We start from the raw sequence: 15,707 nt of genomic DNA on the forward strand, positions 1-15,707 counted from the left end.
ATGTAATCAAAACATGAGAAAGAAAGAAAGAAAAAAGAAAACAACAACAAACAACGAGAATAACGAAAAAAACTTTTTCTACAAAGATGAAAATGCATCAAGGTAACAAAAAATCTGATATATATATATATATGTATATATATATATATATATATATATGTATATATGTATATATATTTCATTAATACTTTTATTATTATTTGCACCACCACTTCATTTTTTTTTTTCGAAATGCAACCCATTCTTATCAACAGTAACAAATCTTCTTCCACAGGTTATCTGCCTATTTTTACGCCTTTTTTTTTACGTTTTAGGTATTTCTGTTCATGATGTCGCTTCTTTTTCTTTTCTTAATGTCATTTTACTTTTTTTTTTGCTTTACAGCTTCCACACTTCCTCTCCTTCTTCTTATGAATGAATGTCAACGCCAGGTAATTGCATAAATACAGGGAGACTTTAATGCAATCAACATACAGGTTGCAAAGGATGGCAGATCTCATCCTTTTCATAATCCTTGCCCTGCCTTTAACACTCTTCTTGATGAGTTCTTTTAAATTAAAACAATTATATATATATATATATATATATACCCACATCACGCACCTACAACTGCGCCATTAACTGCCTTGAAATTTGAAGTAACCGAAAGTGCATAAAATGATCAATTAAAAATAATACAACCAATGCCATAGAAAGCACTACAATGGGAATGAAAACTCGTGTAAAGCCTGCGCTCAACGGTTGAGTACAGGTGTTTTCTCGGACTGCAGGGCATACATCCCACATACACAAAGGAGCGGTGTTCGATGGGTCACACGCTTCACCAAATCCAGAACAGTTATGCAGAGCGTAGTAATTACATAAATCAAATGAATTAGGCGCTATTCTGTTTAGGTGTTCAATAATATGTTTAAAGGAGACTGCCTCTCCGACTAAAATCAACACCATTATATTGACTCCAACACCAATTGCTGCCATTACAACTCGCAAAGTACCGTATAAAGTAATGGATACCGGTAGACGCATTTTGAGGGAATGAAATGCTGTCAACCCACTTGCAAAAAGGCTAGCTATACCAGCAAATGTCACCGGAAATGTGTAATCTTTAATGTAACCATAGACAACATTACTAGTTCCCGCTGTAAACGAATATGCTGAACATCCAAGTAAGATAAGTGTTACAAGCAGTTCTATAATAGCTAGGCAAAAGGTTTGAACAGGTATTCGTGTAAGAAATAGAATACCTGTACCACTAAATAATCCTGGTGGGGGTTGATAATATTGTATAATACTTTGTCTGTTATTTGCTGCTCTTTCAGCATACTTTACTATTTCTCTTTCTGTTTTTACAAGCTGAGCTAATTCCTGTTTTGCAACATCAAGAAGGAGTTCATTATCAATACCTTTACAGTTACACCTCCAGGCAACAAAAGGTCGAAGATTTATGTTACGTGGATTATTTCCCTGACTACTATGTACCAAGTAACGTCTAACAAACATGCGTAGACACTGCATATCAAAAAATCGTTTTGATGGATCACGAAAAAGAGAATAAAAACTACTGTGAGGATCTCGTCCAAATACCACATCATGAATACGACGACGTGAGAAAGTCATAAATGGTACGGGACCAAGAGATCCAGATCCAATTTGACGACCATGGCGCTGGGCGCTAATCTCAACAGTTGAAGGTTCTTCCCTTACCTCATGTGATGTTTGTGTTTCCGGAAGAAAACAGTTTATACCGTTCACTCCATTATCGTTAGAGGCACCACTAGGATTTCCATCCGTTTCCAATCCATTTTCCCCATTTTGATTTGCATGCAGATCTTGACCTCTGCTATCTTGTTCATCTCCATTTCCCACTCTATGTTTTTTACGCCGTGCTTGCTCCTCTGCCGCGTTGGCAGATTCCTCCTGATACTTTTTAAAATCCTCGTTTGTAAACCGGTTCACATGCAACAGCACTACTGTATCTTTGGTAATCATTCCCACCAGTCCCTCGTAGTGCAGCAGCACCCGTTCTCCCTCCACAATCGTCTCCCCCTGAAACGTCACGCAGCGGCCAATAATTTTCAGTTCCTGCGGCCGCAGCGACGGAAGATTCTCGCACGGCCCGTCGGCGCGGATGATCGCCTCCGCCGCGAGTTCCTCCGCCGTCGGCTCCAAATCGACGGCGGCCGTTTGATTCCCCGCCGCCCACACCCGCTCCTCCGCGGGGTCTCCCCCGGCATTGTTCGTCAGCTCCGTCATCAAAAAGAGGGCACTCTTTGTAATAATAATAATAATAATAATAATAATAATAATAATAATAATAATAATAATAATAATAATATCCCACCGGCTTATGGCGAGATATCAAACACACACACACACAACTTTATTTATAGAACCACACTCACCAGAAAAATGTTTTTCTTTTACTATTATTTTTTCTTTTTCGTTTTGTATTTTAGTCCTTTTTTTTTATTCTTCTTTATTTTTTTTTTTTACTTTGTTGTGAGAATGGAGTAAGGTAATAGTAAGAGTAGGGTGGGTTCTATTGCTCCCCAGTTTGCTTAGTTTTCTTTTTTTTTTTGTCTTGATTCACTGTCTCCTTTCCTCAAATGTTGTTAGTTTTGTTCTTCCACGTTTCTACAAGCGGCAAAAAAAAAATAATAATAACAATAACAACAACAGGAATAATAATAATAATAATAATAATAATAATAATAATAATAATAATAATAATAATAATAATAATAATAATAATAATAATAATAATAACAAGGTCACAACTACGTAAGAAAAAAGAACTATCTATTTAGTTACCTACTTAAATATATTATCTTCCAGAATACTGATAGAAGCGATAACTAGTCTCCTCTAACAGTATTTATCGTTTTTGTTAGTGCTGCTACCGCTTCTATTGCTGCCACTTACTTTTGGCAATAGCAGCTTCTATAAAATCAAAGAAAAACAATACAAGAGAAATAAGAGAAAAATGAAAATAAAAACATAACAACAACAACAACATCAATAGATAGACGTATTATGTGCATAAGAAAAAAAACACTTTCTTACTTCAAAAACATGACAAAATGACGAAAAAAGAGTGAAATTCATTCTGACTGATATGGTGCGAAATAGTACAAAATAAAAAGAAAAAAAGAAAAGAGAAAATAAAACCTTAAGCGAGTTTCACTTCTTATTCTCTTTGTTTTTTTCTTTACCTCTTCTTGCTTTCCTTGTTTCATGCATATAAAAATATGGATATAGGCAGACACCCACACATTTGTACATGTGTATGTGTGCGCATTCGTGAGCGTGCGTAGGTATTTTGGTGTTTTTTTTTTTTTTTTGCCTTCATCCTTCTCCACCACTGTTACATCTACACTAGCTGCAACAACAAAGAGAAGCAAATAAAGCAAAAAAAAAAAAAGAAAAAACGCACAAACACACAAACACACACAGAGAAGTGTTGCGAAAGAAGAATCACAACTGAAATATATAAAGAAAAACACCAACATCGTCACCAACACCGTCACGAACAACAACAACAAGGAAGAAAAAAAAAACAGAAGTGTGGGAGTGGCTAGGACCCACAAATAAAACGAATGATAACACCAGTGTTAACAACAAGCATAATAAACTACAAGTCTCTCACTTGACTGCTCTTCTTGCAGTAATCAAAACCTACTCTGTGAATCCCCACCCCAAACTTTTTCACCCTCTTCTTTTATTATTTCCTTTTTTTTTACCTTTTTCACCTTTTCGTTCTGAAAGTCAATACCTTTTCTTCCCCCTTCATTTGTATTTATTTTTTTTTTTTTACAAGATTGTCGCTACGAGATTACTCAAAATCTAAAACACAATTATACGCACAAAGGTGGCAAAAACACAAACACACACACACATGGAGAGAGACAGGTGAAGAAAGAAAAATAAAAAGAGATTAATCATCCCCCACAAGCATTTTTTGCACACCTTCGAATACCACAAACATACACGAACTCGCAGGTACAGCTTTCAGATAGTTGGCTGTTATACCAGAGAAAAGCGAAGCTGGACCCTTTGTTCGGACCATCTTGACGAAACAATCCACCATTCCCGTGTACTTCACCGCTCGGCCGTTAATACCTTGTGTCTGCAGCCGTGTGCGGACAACGTTAAGTGGATAGGAGACAGTCTGTGCGAGTATAGAGGCCACCATGCCGACGCCTGCGGTCTCTGCGGAGGAGAGGGCCGCATCATGACGGCTCATACCGTAGCGTTGCATGCGATACATCATAATTTGCTGCTGTGCTGTGGAGTAGACGCCCACTTCGAGGCCGCGGTAGAGAAAGACGCCCACCATGTTTGGTGTGAGTCCGCGGTAGAACTCTGCAATGCCGCCTTGTCTGTACGTCTCAGCAATGACCTCGCGAATACCACCGCGGAACTCCGTCATCTTGGAGACCGCAATGCGTGTCTTGACGACCTCTAATGGGTAGAGCGCAAACTGGGCACCAAAGCCAGCCCAGGCGCCAATGCAGAAGTTAACTACGATGCGTGGAACATCAGTAAGGTTACCGTAGGCATTCAGTGGGGCGGGGAGTACAGAAATGGATGGTCGATCCCCATTAATGGGAATTCCACTAGCGTTTTCTTGCTCCCGCTGCTCCATTCGCCGCTGTTCCTCCTCTACTCCATCCTCGTATAGGGAAAGGAAATAACGACGAAGTGTAAACACAAACGCGAACTCAGGACCTGCTTTCAGTGAGTTAATGCCATTACCACGCCAAAACGCGCGCCAACCACCATCAGCCCTAATTAAATTGAACACATAAAGCAAACGGGAAGATCTATAAGTAGTTACTCGTTTTTCTGAACCAGTAACTAAATGACCTTCCTGAACAATTACCTTAATACGATCTAGTGGAGCCGTTAGTGTGCGACTACAAGCTCCAGCAAATCCTCCCGCAAAAAATGTTGCACCAGTAGTATACCAATCTCTTTTAAAAAGTAAATGCTGTTCATGAGATTTATCTTTGCACGAAGACTCAATTGGTGTTATACTACTCTCCACTTTAACGTTAGAGGTCGCGTTGGCTTGTAACTTCTGCGCCTGCATGAAGATTCTTTTGTTCCTATAAAGGATGAAACCGGATAGTAAAAAAAGAGGGAAAACGATCAATAGTCTATTTTGTAATCACCTTTTTTCTTTCTTTTTAAGGAGAATGATCCTTCCTTTCTTCTTTTTTTCCCCCTTCTTTTTGTTTTTGAATAATTATTGTTGCTTAAAGAGTATACGGACTGGCTTACGCGTGGCTAAATCTTGTTTCCTTTTTCTTTCCTTTTTTATTTTATTTATTTATTTTTTTTTTTTTTTGGGGGGGGGAGAGACCGTCCGAAACACCTTGTTTACTTTGGGTTATTAGAGAAAACTATTTTCTTTATTCTTTTTTTTTGTCTTTTCTGTATAATTCTTCTATTTTCTGACTATCTCACTATGTGTACCTATGGTTGCGTGCACGCTCCCTGCACTTCAAATTTACAATAGCCAAGAATATAAACAACACAACAAAAAAAAAGAAAAATGAATTACATACCTCATGTAATGGATCCCAGTTGGTATGAGAACAAAGACACAGAGAAATGGAAAACTATAATAGTGTAAAGTTATAATAGCTCGCTTTGTCTTGGTGAACCCACTCTCATATCTTTTTCTTAGCGTTTTATTATTATTTTTTCTTCCTTCTACAAGAAAAAAACCTTCATCCTTAATACAAAGAAAAAAAGTGATGCTCCACAGATTCCTTATTTACCCAACCTTTAATAATAATAATAATAATAATAATAATAAATGTATCAATCCCTTTTTCGGATGTTGGACTTGATGGAATTTCACACCATTTAGTAGCAACATATCCTCTTTCCACCTATTTATTCGTCAGACAAAGAGAAATATAATGAAACAATCTTCAGATTACAAATAATTCCACCCACTCCACACATAACATCACATATACATTGAATTAGTACCCTCCCTCTTTCCCCATATCTCTCCAGATATACGTACGTTCGTAGAGAGATACAAAGACTCAAATAGAAAGAGAGGGAGAGAGCCAGAGAGAGAAAGGAAACAAAAAAAGACACAATAGTGGCATCAACAGTGATTCATAATTTACCAACTAAATTACGTAAAATTCTTCTTCTGGAACATACCAGCCTACAACGGGATATTTTGACTTTAACTTTGCAACCCACTGTTCCAACTGCTGCAGTTCCTCTTCACTGGTGCCTGGTGCCCAATCTTTATCCAACTCTTTCCCCGTCAAATCGGACTTGGCAAGAGAACGGGAAATTTCTCGTCCAGCGTAAAGGTGGTATGGTTGCCCTGGGCCATAGAATTGTGGAGCCACCTCATAAACTACTAATTTGACGCTGACATAAATAGAATCTTTTTTTACTCCATCATATTCAAGGAGATCTTCCTTCTTAAAGGGATGACGTTCTATGGACTTCACAGAACGAATCGTATGTTTCTCCTGTTTCCTATTTGCGTGATCACCCCCTTTCTTTTCCTTATCCGCACCTCTTTTCATATAACGTGATAACAGCAGTGGACAAAGGACTCCTGCTGCCGCCGCTGCCGTAACAGCTACAAGCACGATCCCATTGGGTTTACTAAACATATCTCTCAGTCGCAATAGTACCCCAATATACTGCGACAACAAAAACAACGCCCCTCCATAAAATAGAGCAAAAAAGAGAAAGAAAGAAAGAAGAATAATAAAAAAAACGGCATAAAAATAGACGCACAATAATAACAATAATAACAACAACAAAACAAATTCATTGAACAGATACGAAATTCTTTAAGAAAATAATAAAAAAAAGGTAACAACGGCATTCGGTTCTCACTTTCGAAACTTCTTTCCTCTCGCACTGCATATTCACGCCGCAACATCCCCCCTTGATGAAACTCAGCTAATGCTCCCTCGGTCATTGCTATTGAGGGTTGGCGGTTTAACATCTCTACATAATTGTGTAACACCTCCTTCTTCGCCAAACTTTCTTTATTTTGTTTTCTTTTTCTCTTGTTTCTGTTTACTTGGAAGGTCTTTTCCTTTCATATTTTCTTTTCCTCGTTCTTTTTTCTTGTAATGTTTTCAAAAAATGCGCTTGAAAAAGGGAAAAAATTTATTTACCTCTACATCTCCAACATTAAGCGGCAAAATCTTATCTAAGGTTTTGAAGAGGAAACAACTAAAAATGAGTGTACCTCGCTATTGTTCCTTATTCTATTTACATAAAATCCCCCTTATTCAATATATTGGTTCCAAGTTGGGATTTTCAACTTCATTTAACGACAGTGGAACTGTCGCAGTTTTGTTATGCAGAAACCTAGCATGTGCCTTACTCTGAACCCGCACCTGTGAACTAAAAGCGTTTTGAAACACATTAATAGATTGACCCTTGACACAGTCCAAGGCGTAGTAATCACAGTCTTCAAATTTACACCGTACAATTTCTACTTTACGTACATTGTCTAAAATAATACCTGTACCAAATATATTTTTCACCTCACACTTTTTTACACTCATAACAGGATTTTCAGTCCTTCCACCATGGAATGTACCACGAAAAAGTATTCCAGTACCCAATTCTGTGAATCTACATCCATCCACTTGAACTTTACAATTATCTGTATGTAATCCAACAGAGTTAGGGCGTTTCTCACGAGCAGAATCCACATGTGCATTATCTTGTGAGAATGTCTGTATAGAACCTGTAAATAAGCACTTTTGCAGTTTCAACTCTGCCATAGGAAATCCATAGAGTGCACATTTTCTTGGACACTCAAAAGTACACCGTACACATTCCACTTGACAGTATTGTGCCACAATAAGTTGTGTTGAATCTGAAGCATTTGCAGCGAAGCAACAATTCTGAAAAATCACATGAGCGTGAGAAACTATAACTGTTCCCTCAAAAGTCATATTAGCGAAAACAACATGAGACCAACGATTAGGATGAGCAAATTGCATTTGATTTTCTTCTTCTTCACGAGCTGCAGCAATAGCAGCATTAACTTTTTCTTCATATATTTTTCTTTGCTCTTCAAGAAGTCTTTGCTCTTCTTCCAAAAGTTTGGTACTCTTTCGACGTTTCGGATTTTTTTTCTTGCTTTGTTGAGCAACAGGCTCTTCTGGCATATTTGGTTTAACCACAATTCGTGTTAAAATACCATCAATATGAACTGTTCCACGAATAATTACATCGTGTGTACTTGAAGACGCACCTATTTCTGCTTTTATTGGGGGTGGATTTTCTTCCACATTCTCTTTTTCATCAGAGCGTCCCTTATTACTATCCACCTCCTCCTCTTGAATTTCCTTTATTTCCTTTTCTGCTGTATCTACAGGTTTCATAGAAGTACGTGGAACACTTTCAATATGCATCTTATCAGCAACCGATACATCGTAGTGTGCACAGGGATCACCAAGTACACAAGCCGGGATAAGAACCACTGTGCGAGGTAATGTCATTACTTCTCCATCCGCCGCTGTGTGTTTTTCCACTACAGTCTGCGCAATATCGGTGATGTCATCGATGCTCTGGTAGTGAGACCAGGAGCCTATGTAGTGGTTACACTGGCCGTCCTCAAGTGTACTGGGATCGGGTAAGATATCCTTCTTTTTAGAACTCGCTTTCTTGGCAGGCATCTGTTAATATACTATAACCCTTAAGGAAGAAATAAGATAAAAATAGGAATTCAAATTTAATTTAATTAGCAAGAGAAACGAAATACCAAAAAAAAAAAAATAGAAAGAGGAAAACATATTATATGTATTACTCTGACGAAAGCCTTAACACCTGGAAATCCATTAGGAATCGCAAGTGGAAGACATACAAACGTACAAACAATCACAAAAAGACAAGAGAAAGAAAGGGTCATAATAACAAGAATAAATTTAAGTGAACGATGTACCCCCACCCCCCTTAGAGAACAAAAACCAAAACAAAATCACAAGAAGAAGAATAAAACCTTCTACATATTATTTTCTTAAAACTGTGGTAGATGTCCTCGACACACCCAAAGAGGTGGTCTTCGTTGCTCTCCTTGCAATAGGGGTAGTTGTGTGGCAAAACAACAGGAATCTTCTTTTCCTACGAATCCTGCATGATCTGCCAAAAGAGTTACTATCATTTCCCTAGAACCTTTTACAGTAAGCCAGGAACACTGACAACAATATGCAGCAGAATCAGTATCTGCACATAATACTCTATTCTGTACTCCACCCGTTGTTGTGTTTCGTCCAACAGGATAAGAACTAGCCAAACGGCTCCAATCTGGATAATAATTTCGAACAGTCAAATAAAGGTCTATTGTGCCATCTCGATCTTGCCATGCTGCACCCTGTAAACGTATTACAGCATAATGACACTTACGGCACATAATAAATGGGCAACCACCCGTTAATCCACCACCATTATCGTAATGAGAATATCTATCTGAGGCCCCATTACCAACTTCAGGATTAAATGCTTGAAAAGCCCCTTTACGCTCTAACAACTGTTTTTGCGTTGATCGGGTATTATATTTGCCTTCTGCAATAAGCAATAACTGAGGAATGCTAGGATGAAAAATATTTTTTGCTCCCCTGTTTGTTACAAAACACTTTCCTTTGCACTCCCTACTGATATTTTGGGGGAATAAAGGAAATGGAACGGTAAAACTAGACTTTACATCAACAACTACTTCAGAAATATTATCATCACTATCATCAAAGTAATTTTTAGATGTTTTTGAAACTGTATCCGTATTTGTGTTCACTACAACAGGAAATTGTGTTGATCGTACTCTCCTACCCGTATCATTTTTTTCATCATCACTTGCATCCCAATCTGAATGTGAGGCGGGTATCTCTTCTTCCTTTCGTGGGATTTGCGCATCTGTGCCAAAACCAATTTTCCCTGCAGGAAACAACTCGTCTATTAACCGATCAAGGTCCGACATGAGTGACTTCAAAAAAAAAAATTACCTTCAATCACCAAAGAAGGTAAATATAACTCCCACACCCCACTATTTTCTTCTCTCCTCTATTGTTATTATTATTATTGTTATTGTTACTAGTATGTGTAACTCAGTATAAATAAATATAGGTATATATGTATATACACGCCTTAGTGAAATCGTGCACCCACCTACGTGAGATCATGATAAGAAGGTCAAGAAAAAAAAAAAAATAGTTGCATGAGATATGATGATATCAGCAGAAAACAAACGACCAATAAAAAGAAAAATGACAGAATAATACAAACAAAACACAAAAAAAAGAAGCACACAGTAAAAGGTAAAAACCTTAACTTCACTACTTTTGAAAAGAAAACGCAAAGGCACAACAAACTACACGGTAAACTGTACAAAAAAAGAGAAAAAAAAAAACAATGACGACATGCAAAATTATCACAAAGGTAATACCGCAAACACACCAAGACTAAAACGTCACTTCTATAACCCCAATAGGAAGAAAAACAAAGAAAAAACACTAGGAAACCCTAAAAATATATATGTACCAAAACACTTTCTTGATTTTCCTTAGCTATTGCTCTTGCTTTTCTTTTTTTGTTGCTTTACTTATTTATCTTTTTTCACAAAACAGACGAATAGACCACCACCATCGTTACCATCCACCCCTTTCATCGTTCCTCTCACACGCTTACATGAAATTGCATTTGCACTTAATTTTTTTTTTCTCCTGTCTCGTTTCTTTTCGATTTCTCGGCATACCCCTCATTCCTTCCTCTGCGACATCTACGTTTAGGGCGAATGAAACTCTTTTTTTTCCAACTTCTATAGTTGGTTGTTCATCTCCTTTCTGCTGAGTTGATAGTTCTGGTACTTGGTGTGGTCTCATTGTATCCTTAAGCCATTCTGGTGGTGATGAAATCTCTCCATTTTCTTGTCTTCCATTTCTTACAGAATCATCACCTTCACGTGGTGAGAAGCCAATACCAACGTCTACGAGTTCAGACCCCTCAGAAGAGATTTGATCTTCTTTGATAACAGGGGAAACATCGTCATGTATACCGCCATTTATATGTTGTTCTTCAGGAATAAAGTTCCCATCCCTTTGATTTACAAGGGAAGAAGGTACGTGATGCACATTTGAAGCCGGTATTACATTCGCCTTCTTATCTGCGTTCAATGAGAAAGGAGTGTTATGATCCAAATTGTCTACATTAGGTATTGCAGAAGCAACATTTATGTCACTTACTTTTACACGACTACACCGTTCTTCCTCTTCCTCTGAACAGGGTGATGATTGCATTAAATGTGTTGCAGAAATAGGTCTACTAATATCCATGTTTACTGCTACTGGTGGAGGAACAGTTGGTCGTACTAAAGGTATGGGTAGAATATTTTCAGGAGCTACAAGCTTCATTGGAGTTCTATCAACAGAACCAACACCAGGACTTTGCTTATTGGCAGCAATACCTATACTTAAATCATCATGAGGATCTACATGACTTACTGATTCTTCTTCAGGTTCCCAATCTAACTGCTTATCAGGTGGATATCCCCGACGTTCAATAGCTCGTTCCATAAGAGAGAAAAGAAAATCATAACTTGGTTCATCTTCATATCGTAATGTTTGTAAATGCGCTAAAAAAGGTCGAAATTCTCTTGGTAAATTTTGAACAAGTCCAGGTCCAATAACTTCTTCTTTACAACGACCAATATCTTCTTTTTCTTTATACTTTCGCCAAGGTAAAGTTCCTGTAGCAAACTCTATAAGCATAAATAAAAGACTCCATATATCATCTACACGACCTAATTCCTGTTGATGATGAGAAGCCAGTGAGGCATATCGACTTGTACCACGAAAACCTGCATTTTCACGTGCAGGGCGTACTTCACCATTTATACGACGATAACGACGGGCTAAACCAAAATCAATAAGATAACATGTTCGTGGATCAGAAGATCCTCCTATACCAATAACAAAATTTGAAGGTTTAATATCTCGATGTACTAGTCCTAGATCATGTACACCTTGTATTGCTTTAAGACACGATATACCAACCTTAAGAGTTGTAAAGGTACTAAATGTTCCAGATGGAGTAGCACGTCGAAGTTCTGCTAAATTTGATCCAAGTCGTTGCATTACTAAAAAATTTATACCTCTTGTACTTCCACTTCCTAAATAACGTACTACTTGAGGACAGGGCCGCATCTTTTTAAGAGCTGCAGCCTCAACACGGAGAACATTCCTATCATCCTGTTCAACCTTTATACAGACCTCTTGTTTACCAGAAGAACCTAATGTACCATCATGAGAAGGTATAATACCATCTTCTATCATCTCTTCTTCACCATCGCCTTCCCAGTCTTTATTTACCTCTACAGCTGTAAATGTTTCACCAAAGGAACCAGCACCAATACGACCAGTTATTACCCATCGCTTAAGCCGCATACCAATGGTGACGCGTGTTTGGGCTACTTTTGGTCCTCCCTTTCGACGTGGGGCCGCTCCATTTGGTTTACCCCATTTTTCTGCATCCTCCTCTTCATATGGTGGGACAGCACAGTTATTGTTATTATTATTATGATTGTTGTTGTTGTTGATACTATTATTCTTGCCTTCTCGCTCTTCTTCATTGTAAATATCATCACGGGGAATATCATTGTAAAACGATGGTGTTTGTAATGGTCGTTTGCGAGATCCACCAGTATCAACTGGCATGTCTCGTACATCATCTATATCGGAAATCATTCTACCAAAGCCACTCCACCCCCTTTTCAATGCTGAAAATTATTGACACAGCGAAATATTTAAAAAAAATAAAAAAAATAGAAATAGAAGAATAAATAACGGGGTCAAAAAATTAAAACAAAGGACAATTAAAGAACGAAATCTTCTCTTAATATCACTTGTGAGTTGATTTTTAACTCACAAAAACCATGCGCAAATGACAGTAATAAAAATTTGTGAGTATGGTCGTAAACAGGCTCTCCCTCTCTCTCTCTCTATATATATATATACATATATGCTATCCCCCTCCACCCTTCACACAAAGACATTGTATATAAACTGATGACGGGGGAATATCATTATCGTCCTTCACACCCTAATAAAAAAAAAAAACCAAAAACAAAGCATTAAAAAATTTAAATATATATATTTCTTTTTCTCTGGAAGATAAATTTTCTTTCTTTTTTTTCTTTACTTTCTTTTTCCATCTTCTCATCGTGGTCGAGGTTTTGCCAGACTATTGGATAAACTCTTCGGTTTGTGCGTAAAAGAACTACGGTTTGTTTCACTACGTGCTGCTGAAAAAGCCTCGGCTCGTCTCTGCAGTCGTTTATCACGCGGTACAATTGGAACAGGCGATTCACCCACAATTAATGAGGAGTAATCTTGTACAAACTCTCGCAACCCACCGGAGAGTACTCCAATGTTATCAATACCCTTTTCAAAAAGGATTGTGCCTACTTTCTGTCCTACTGTTAACTCTTCTTCTAAATCATATACCACTATTAATTTATTCTCTTTATTTTTGAAAGAAAACATCTCAGGTAGAAACGGATTAGTTGCATGCACCATTTTTCGTTTAGGATAATGAATGGCACCTTCAATATGACACGTATTATACTCTTCCTCTGACCGTACATCTAGGATTAGATACTCTTTAGTGGGTTTCAACTCTGGTGGACAGTACTCATCCATTGGGTGCATAAATCCACCATTTTCAACACATTGTTCCCTCTCTTTTAAGTTTCTTAAGTGATTTATGTAATCTCCCAATAACTTGGGATGAACACGAAAAAAAGCTTCCCCTGGCTGACGTTGTGTAGAAACTGTTGATTGTTTAATAAACTGCGCCAATTCTGCTGTGAGACCAGACTCTACAACTGGCTTTACATAACTGTACTTGGGGTTGACTGGCGTTTTTCGCCGGAGAAGATCTTTATCACCTATCGTATCACTATAGCTCATTGTATCTTCCTTGAGTTTCCTTATGTTAATTATCCATATATATATATAAGGGTTAAAATAGAAACACAAAGATTTTTATAGTAACACACACAAAAAAAATATATATATATGGTAAACACTCGGTGAATGAAATAAAACTAATCCCATAGAGTCTGAGAAATACAAGTACTTTTTCAACAAATGGGTGGTAATAAAGAACATGCCAAAAAAGTACAACACAACCTCGGTGTGCTCATACAGCACCACAAACATACTTGACACCCATATACATAAAAACGTAGCTTTCTTTTTCAAATTCTCTCCTTTTATTTTCTTTTCTTTTTTTTTTCTTTCTTTTCGAAATGCAAAACTTTTCAACTCTTTTACGCATAACCGTTTCAAACATGTCAAAAAAAACAAAAAAACATGCCTTCCTAAGTGTATTGTCGTGTGTCTTTTTCACTATATATAAGATGAGGTATACATTTATAAAAGAGAATTCACAAAAAAAAAACATCGAAAAGAAAAGAAAAACGAAAAGAAAAAGAAGAAATGAAGGAATATCAAGCTTTCTGTACATTTTACGACTTGAAGAAAAATTCAGCGTAGAGTGGTCCTTCTTCAGGGAGGTCACAACAATGAACAGCATTCTCTGCACGATTTACACCAAAAATTGCACGAATTGTTTTAGGTCTCAGTTCCTTTGCGATAAAAGGATCAAATGGACCACAAGCCTCACGTACAGTGGAGACGGCATCAACACCATCATTCAAAGATACCAATTGAAGAATCCAAACAGGTCCGGTTAACGCAGATGCGGTTTCAACAAAGTCCGGAAGTACTCCCTTGTATGGTTGTAAGAATTCATCCACCACACGAGATGAGAGATTAACAAGCATAAGAGCTGTTAGCTCGAATCCAGTGACATCCATTAATTGTTGAATAATACTTCCACCTGCTTGTTTTCTCAAAGCATGCGGTTTTATAATCACAACAGTAGAACGATAGTCGTTAAAAATAGCAACAGGTTGTCGACGTGCTTGATCCAATAATTGAACCCATCGTTTTGATTCTTCCTCATTACGCGCGGCATGAGCTCCGGGAACGCGATTCATATAAGCAATACCTTTTTTCATAGCGTCCGCACGGGCGCACTTTACAACAACGACACGACCCCCAATGAGTTCTGCAGGCAAACCATAAGTAGATTGGGCATCATCCATTGCCCAAGTCATTTGCATAGCAGAAATGGTGAATCCACATTCTTCTGTAAGGATAGCTAGACAACGTCCCACCTGTGAAAGGAGAGACTCACCAAGAAGCACTACAGTAGACTCACTCTTACTTTCGCATAATTCTCGTGTCACCTCATCAGCGTATGCAGTAAGTGTTACTATTCCACCAAATATTGTTAGTACGGCACCAATATTAAAATCATCCTTTTTCATATGTGGAAAAGGTGTGCGTTTTAGATGTAAAGTATTATTTGGCATTTCTCGCATTTCAATAGATTGATCCTCATAGTAAAATAGCAAAACAAAATGCCTCGTGAGATGCGATATATCATCATGCTTTTCACAGAAAAATGCCAAACGTGGATCTTGTTTAGAGAGCGCCATAATGAAAGAACTGTGTCCCCCCCTTTTTTTTTAATTCTACTATTTCAGTGTCCCTTGTTTATACCAACAATCTATAAACAATAAAAAAAGAAAAAAGAAAAAAGAAAAAAAATGCAACATACCGGCAATACACAGGGAG

General features: G+C 37.6%; 8 protein-coding genes across 8 annotated transcripts; all 8 read right to left on the reverse strand.

The window, feature by feature from the left end:
• Positions 1-603: 603 nt before the first annotated feature.
• On the reverse strand, positions 604-2,253 carry LSM04_009731 (uncharacterized protein; the record flags this gene model as incomplete). The annotated part of the gene is made up of 1 exon (XM_067332815.1): positions 604-2,253. One exon carries the CDS (start codon positions 2,251-2,253, stop codon positions 604-606), a length of 1,650 nt encoding a protein of 549 aa, XP_067185926.1.
• Positions 2,254-3,934: 1,681 nt separating this feature from the next.
• Positions 3,935-5,092, reverse strand: LSM04_007481 (Mitochondrial substrate/solute carrier; the record flags this gene model as incomplete). The annotated part of the gene is made up of 1 exon (XM_067332816.1): positions 3,935-5,092. One exon carries the CDS (start codon positions 5,090-5,092, stop codon positions 3,935-3,937), a length of 1,158 nt encoding a protein of 385 aa, XP_067185812.1.
• Positions 5,093-6,152: 1,060 nt separating this feature from the next.
• Positions 6,153-6,656, reverse strand: LSM04_000382 (Cytochrome b5-like heme/steroid binding domain; the record flags this gene model as incomplete). Its single annotated transcript, XM_067332817.1, has 1 exon — positions 6,153-6,656. One exon carries the CDS (start codon positions 6,654-6,656, stop codon positions 6,153-6,155), a length of 504 nt encoding a protein of 167 aa, XP_067185502.1.
• Positions 6,657-7,289: 633 nt separating this feature from the next.
• Positions 7,290-8,690, reverse strand: LSM04_001834 (uncharacterized protein; the record flags this gene model as incomplete). Its single annotated transcript, XM_067332818.1, has 1 exon — positions 7,290-8,690. The coding sequence occupies one exon, from the start codon at positions 8,688-8,690 to the stop codon at positions 7,290-7,292; it is 1,401 nt and encodes a 466-aa protein (XP_067185579.1).
• Positions 8,691-9,031: 341 nt separating this feature from the next.
• Positions 9,032-9,985, reverse strand: LSM04_001297 (uncharacterized protein; the record flags this gene model as incomplete). Its single annotated transcript, XM_067332819.1, has 1 exon — positions 9,032-9,985. The coding sequence occupies one exon, from the start codon at positions 9,983-9,985 to the stop codon at positions 9,032-9,034; it is 954 nt and encodes a 317-aa protein (XP_067185551.1).
• A 703-nt stretch (positions 9,986-10,688) lies between these two features.
• LSM04_009172 (Protein kinase domain) lies at positions 10,689-12,716 on the reverse strand (the record flags this gene model as incomplete). The annotated part of the gene is made up of 1 exon (XM_067332821.1): positions 10,689-12,716. The coding sequence occupies one exon, from the start codon at positions 12,714-12,716 to the stop codon at positions 10,689-10,691; it is 2,028 nt and encodes a 675-aa protein (XP_067185901.1).
• A 501-nt stretch (positions 12,717-13,217) lies between these two features.
• LSM04_001626 (Rhodanese-like domain) lies at positions 13,218-13,970 on the reverse strand (the record flags this gene model as incomplete). Its single annotated transcript, XM_067332822.1, has 1 exon — positions 13,218-13,970. The coding sequence occupies one exon, from the start codon at positions 13,968-13,970 to the stop codon at positions 13,218-13,220; it is 753 nt and encodes a 250-aa protein (XP_067185565.1).
• Positions 13,971-14,530: 560 nt separating this feature from the next.
• On the reverse strand, positions 14,531-15,568 carry LSM04_007106 (protein of unknown function DUF1126; the record flags this gene model as incomplete). Its single annotated transcript, XM_067332823.1, has 1 exon — positions 14,531-15,568. The coding sequence occupies one exon, from the start codon at positions 15,566-15,568 to the stop codon at positions 14,531-14,533; it is 1,038 nt and encodes a 345-aa protein (XP_067185799.1).
• Between the last annotated feature and the right edge of the window lie 139 nt (positions 15,569-15,707).

The sequence above is a fragment of the Trypanosoma melophagium genome (assembly GCF_022059095.1).
Source record: "Trypanosoma melophagium isolate St. Kilda chromosome Unknown ctg9segment0, whole genome shotgun sequence".
In the NCBI taxonomy this organism is placed as follows: Eukaryota; Euglenozoa; class Kinetoplastea; order Trypanosomatida; family Trypanosomatidae; genus Trypanosoma; species Trypanosoma melophagium.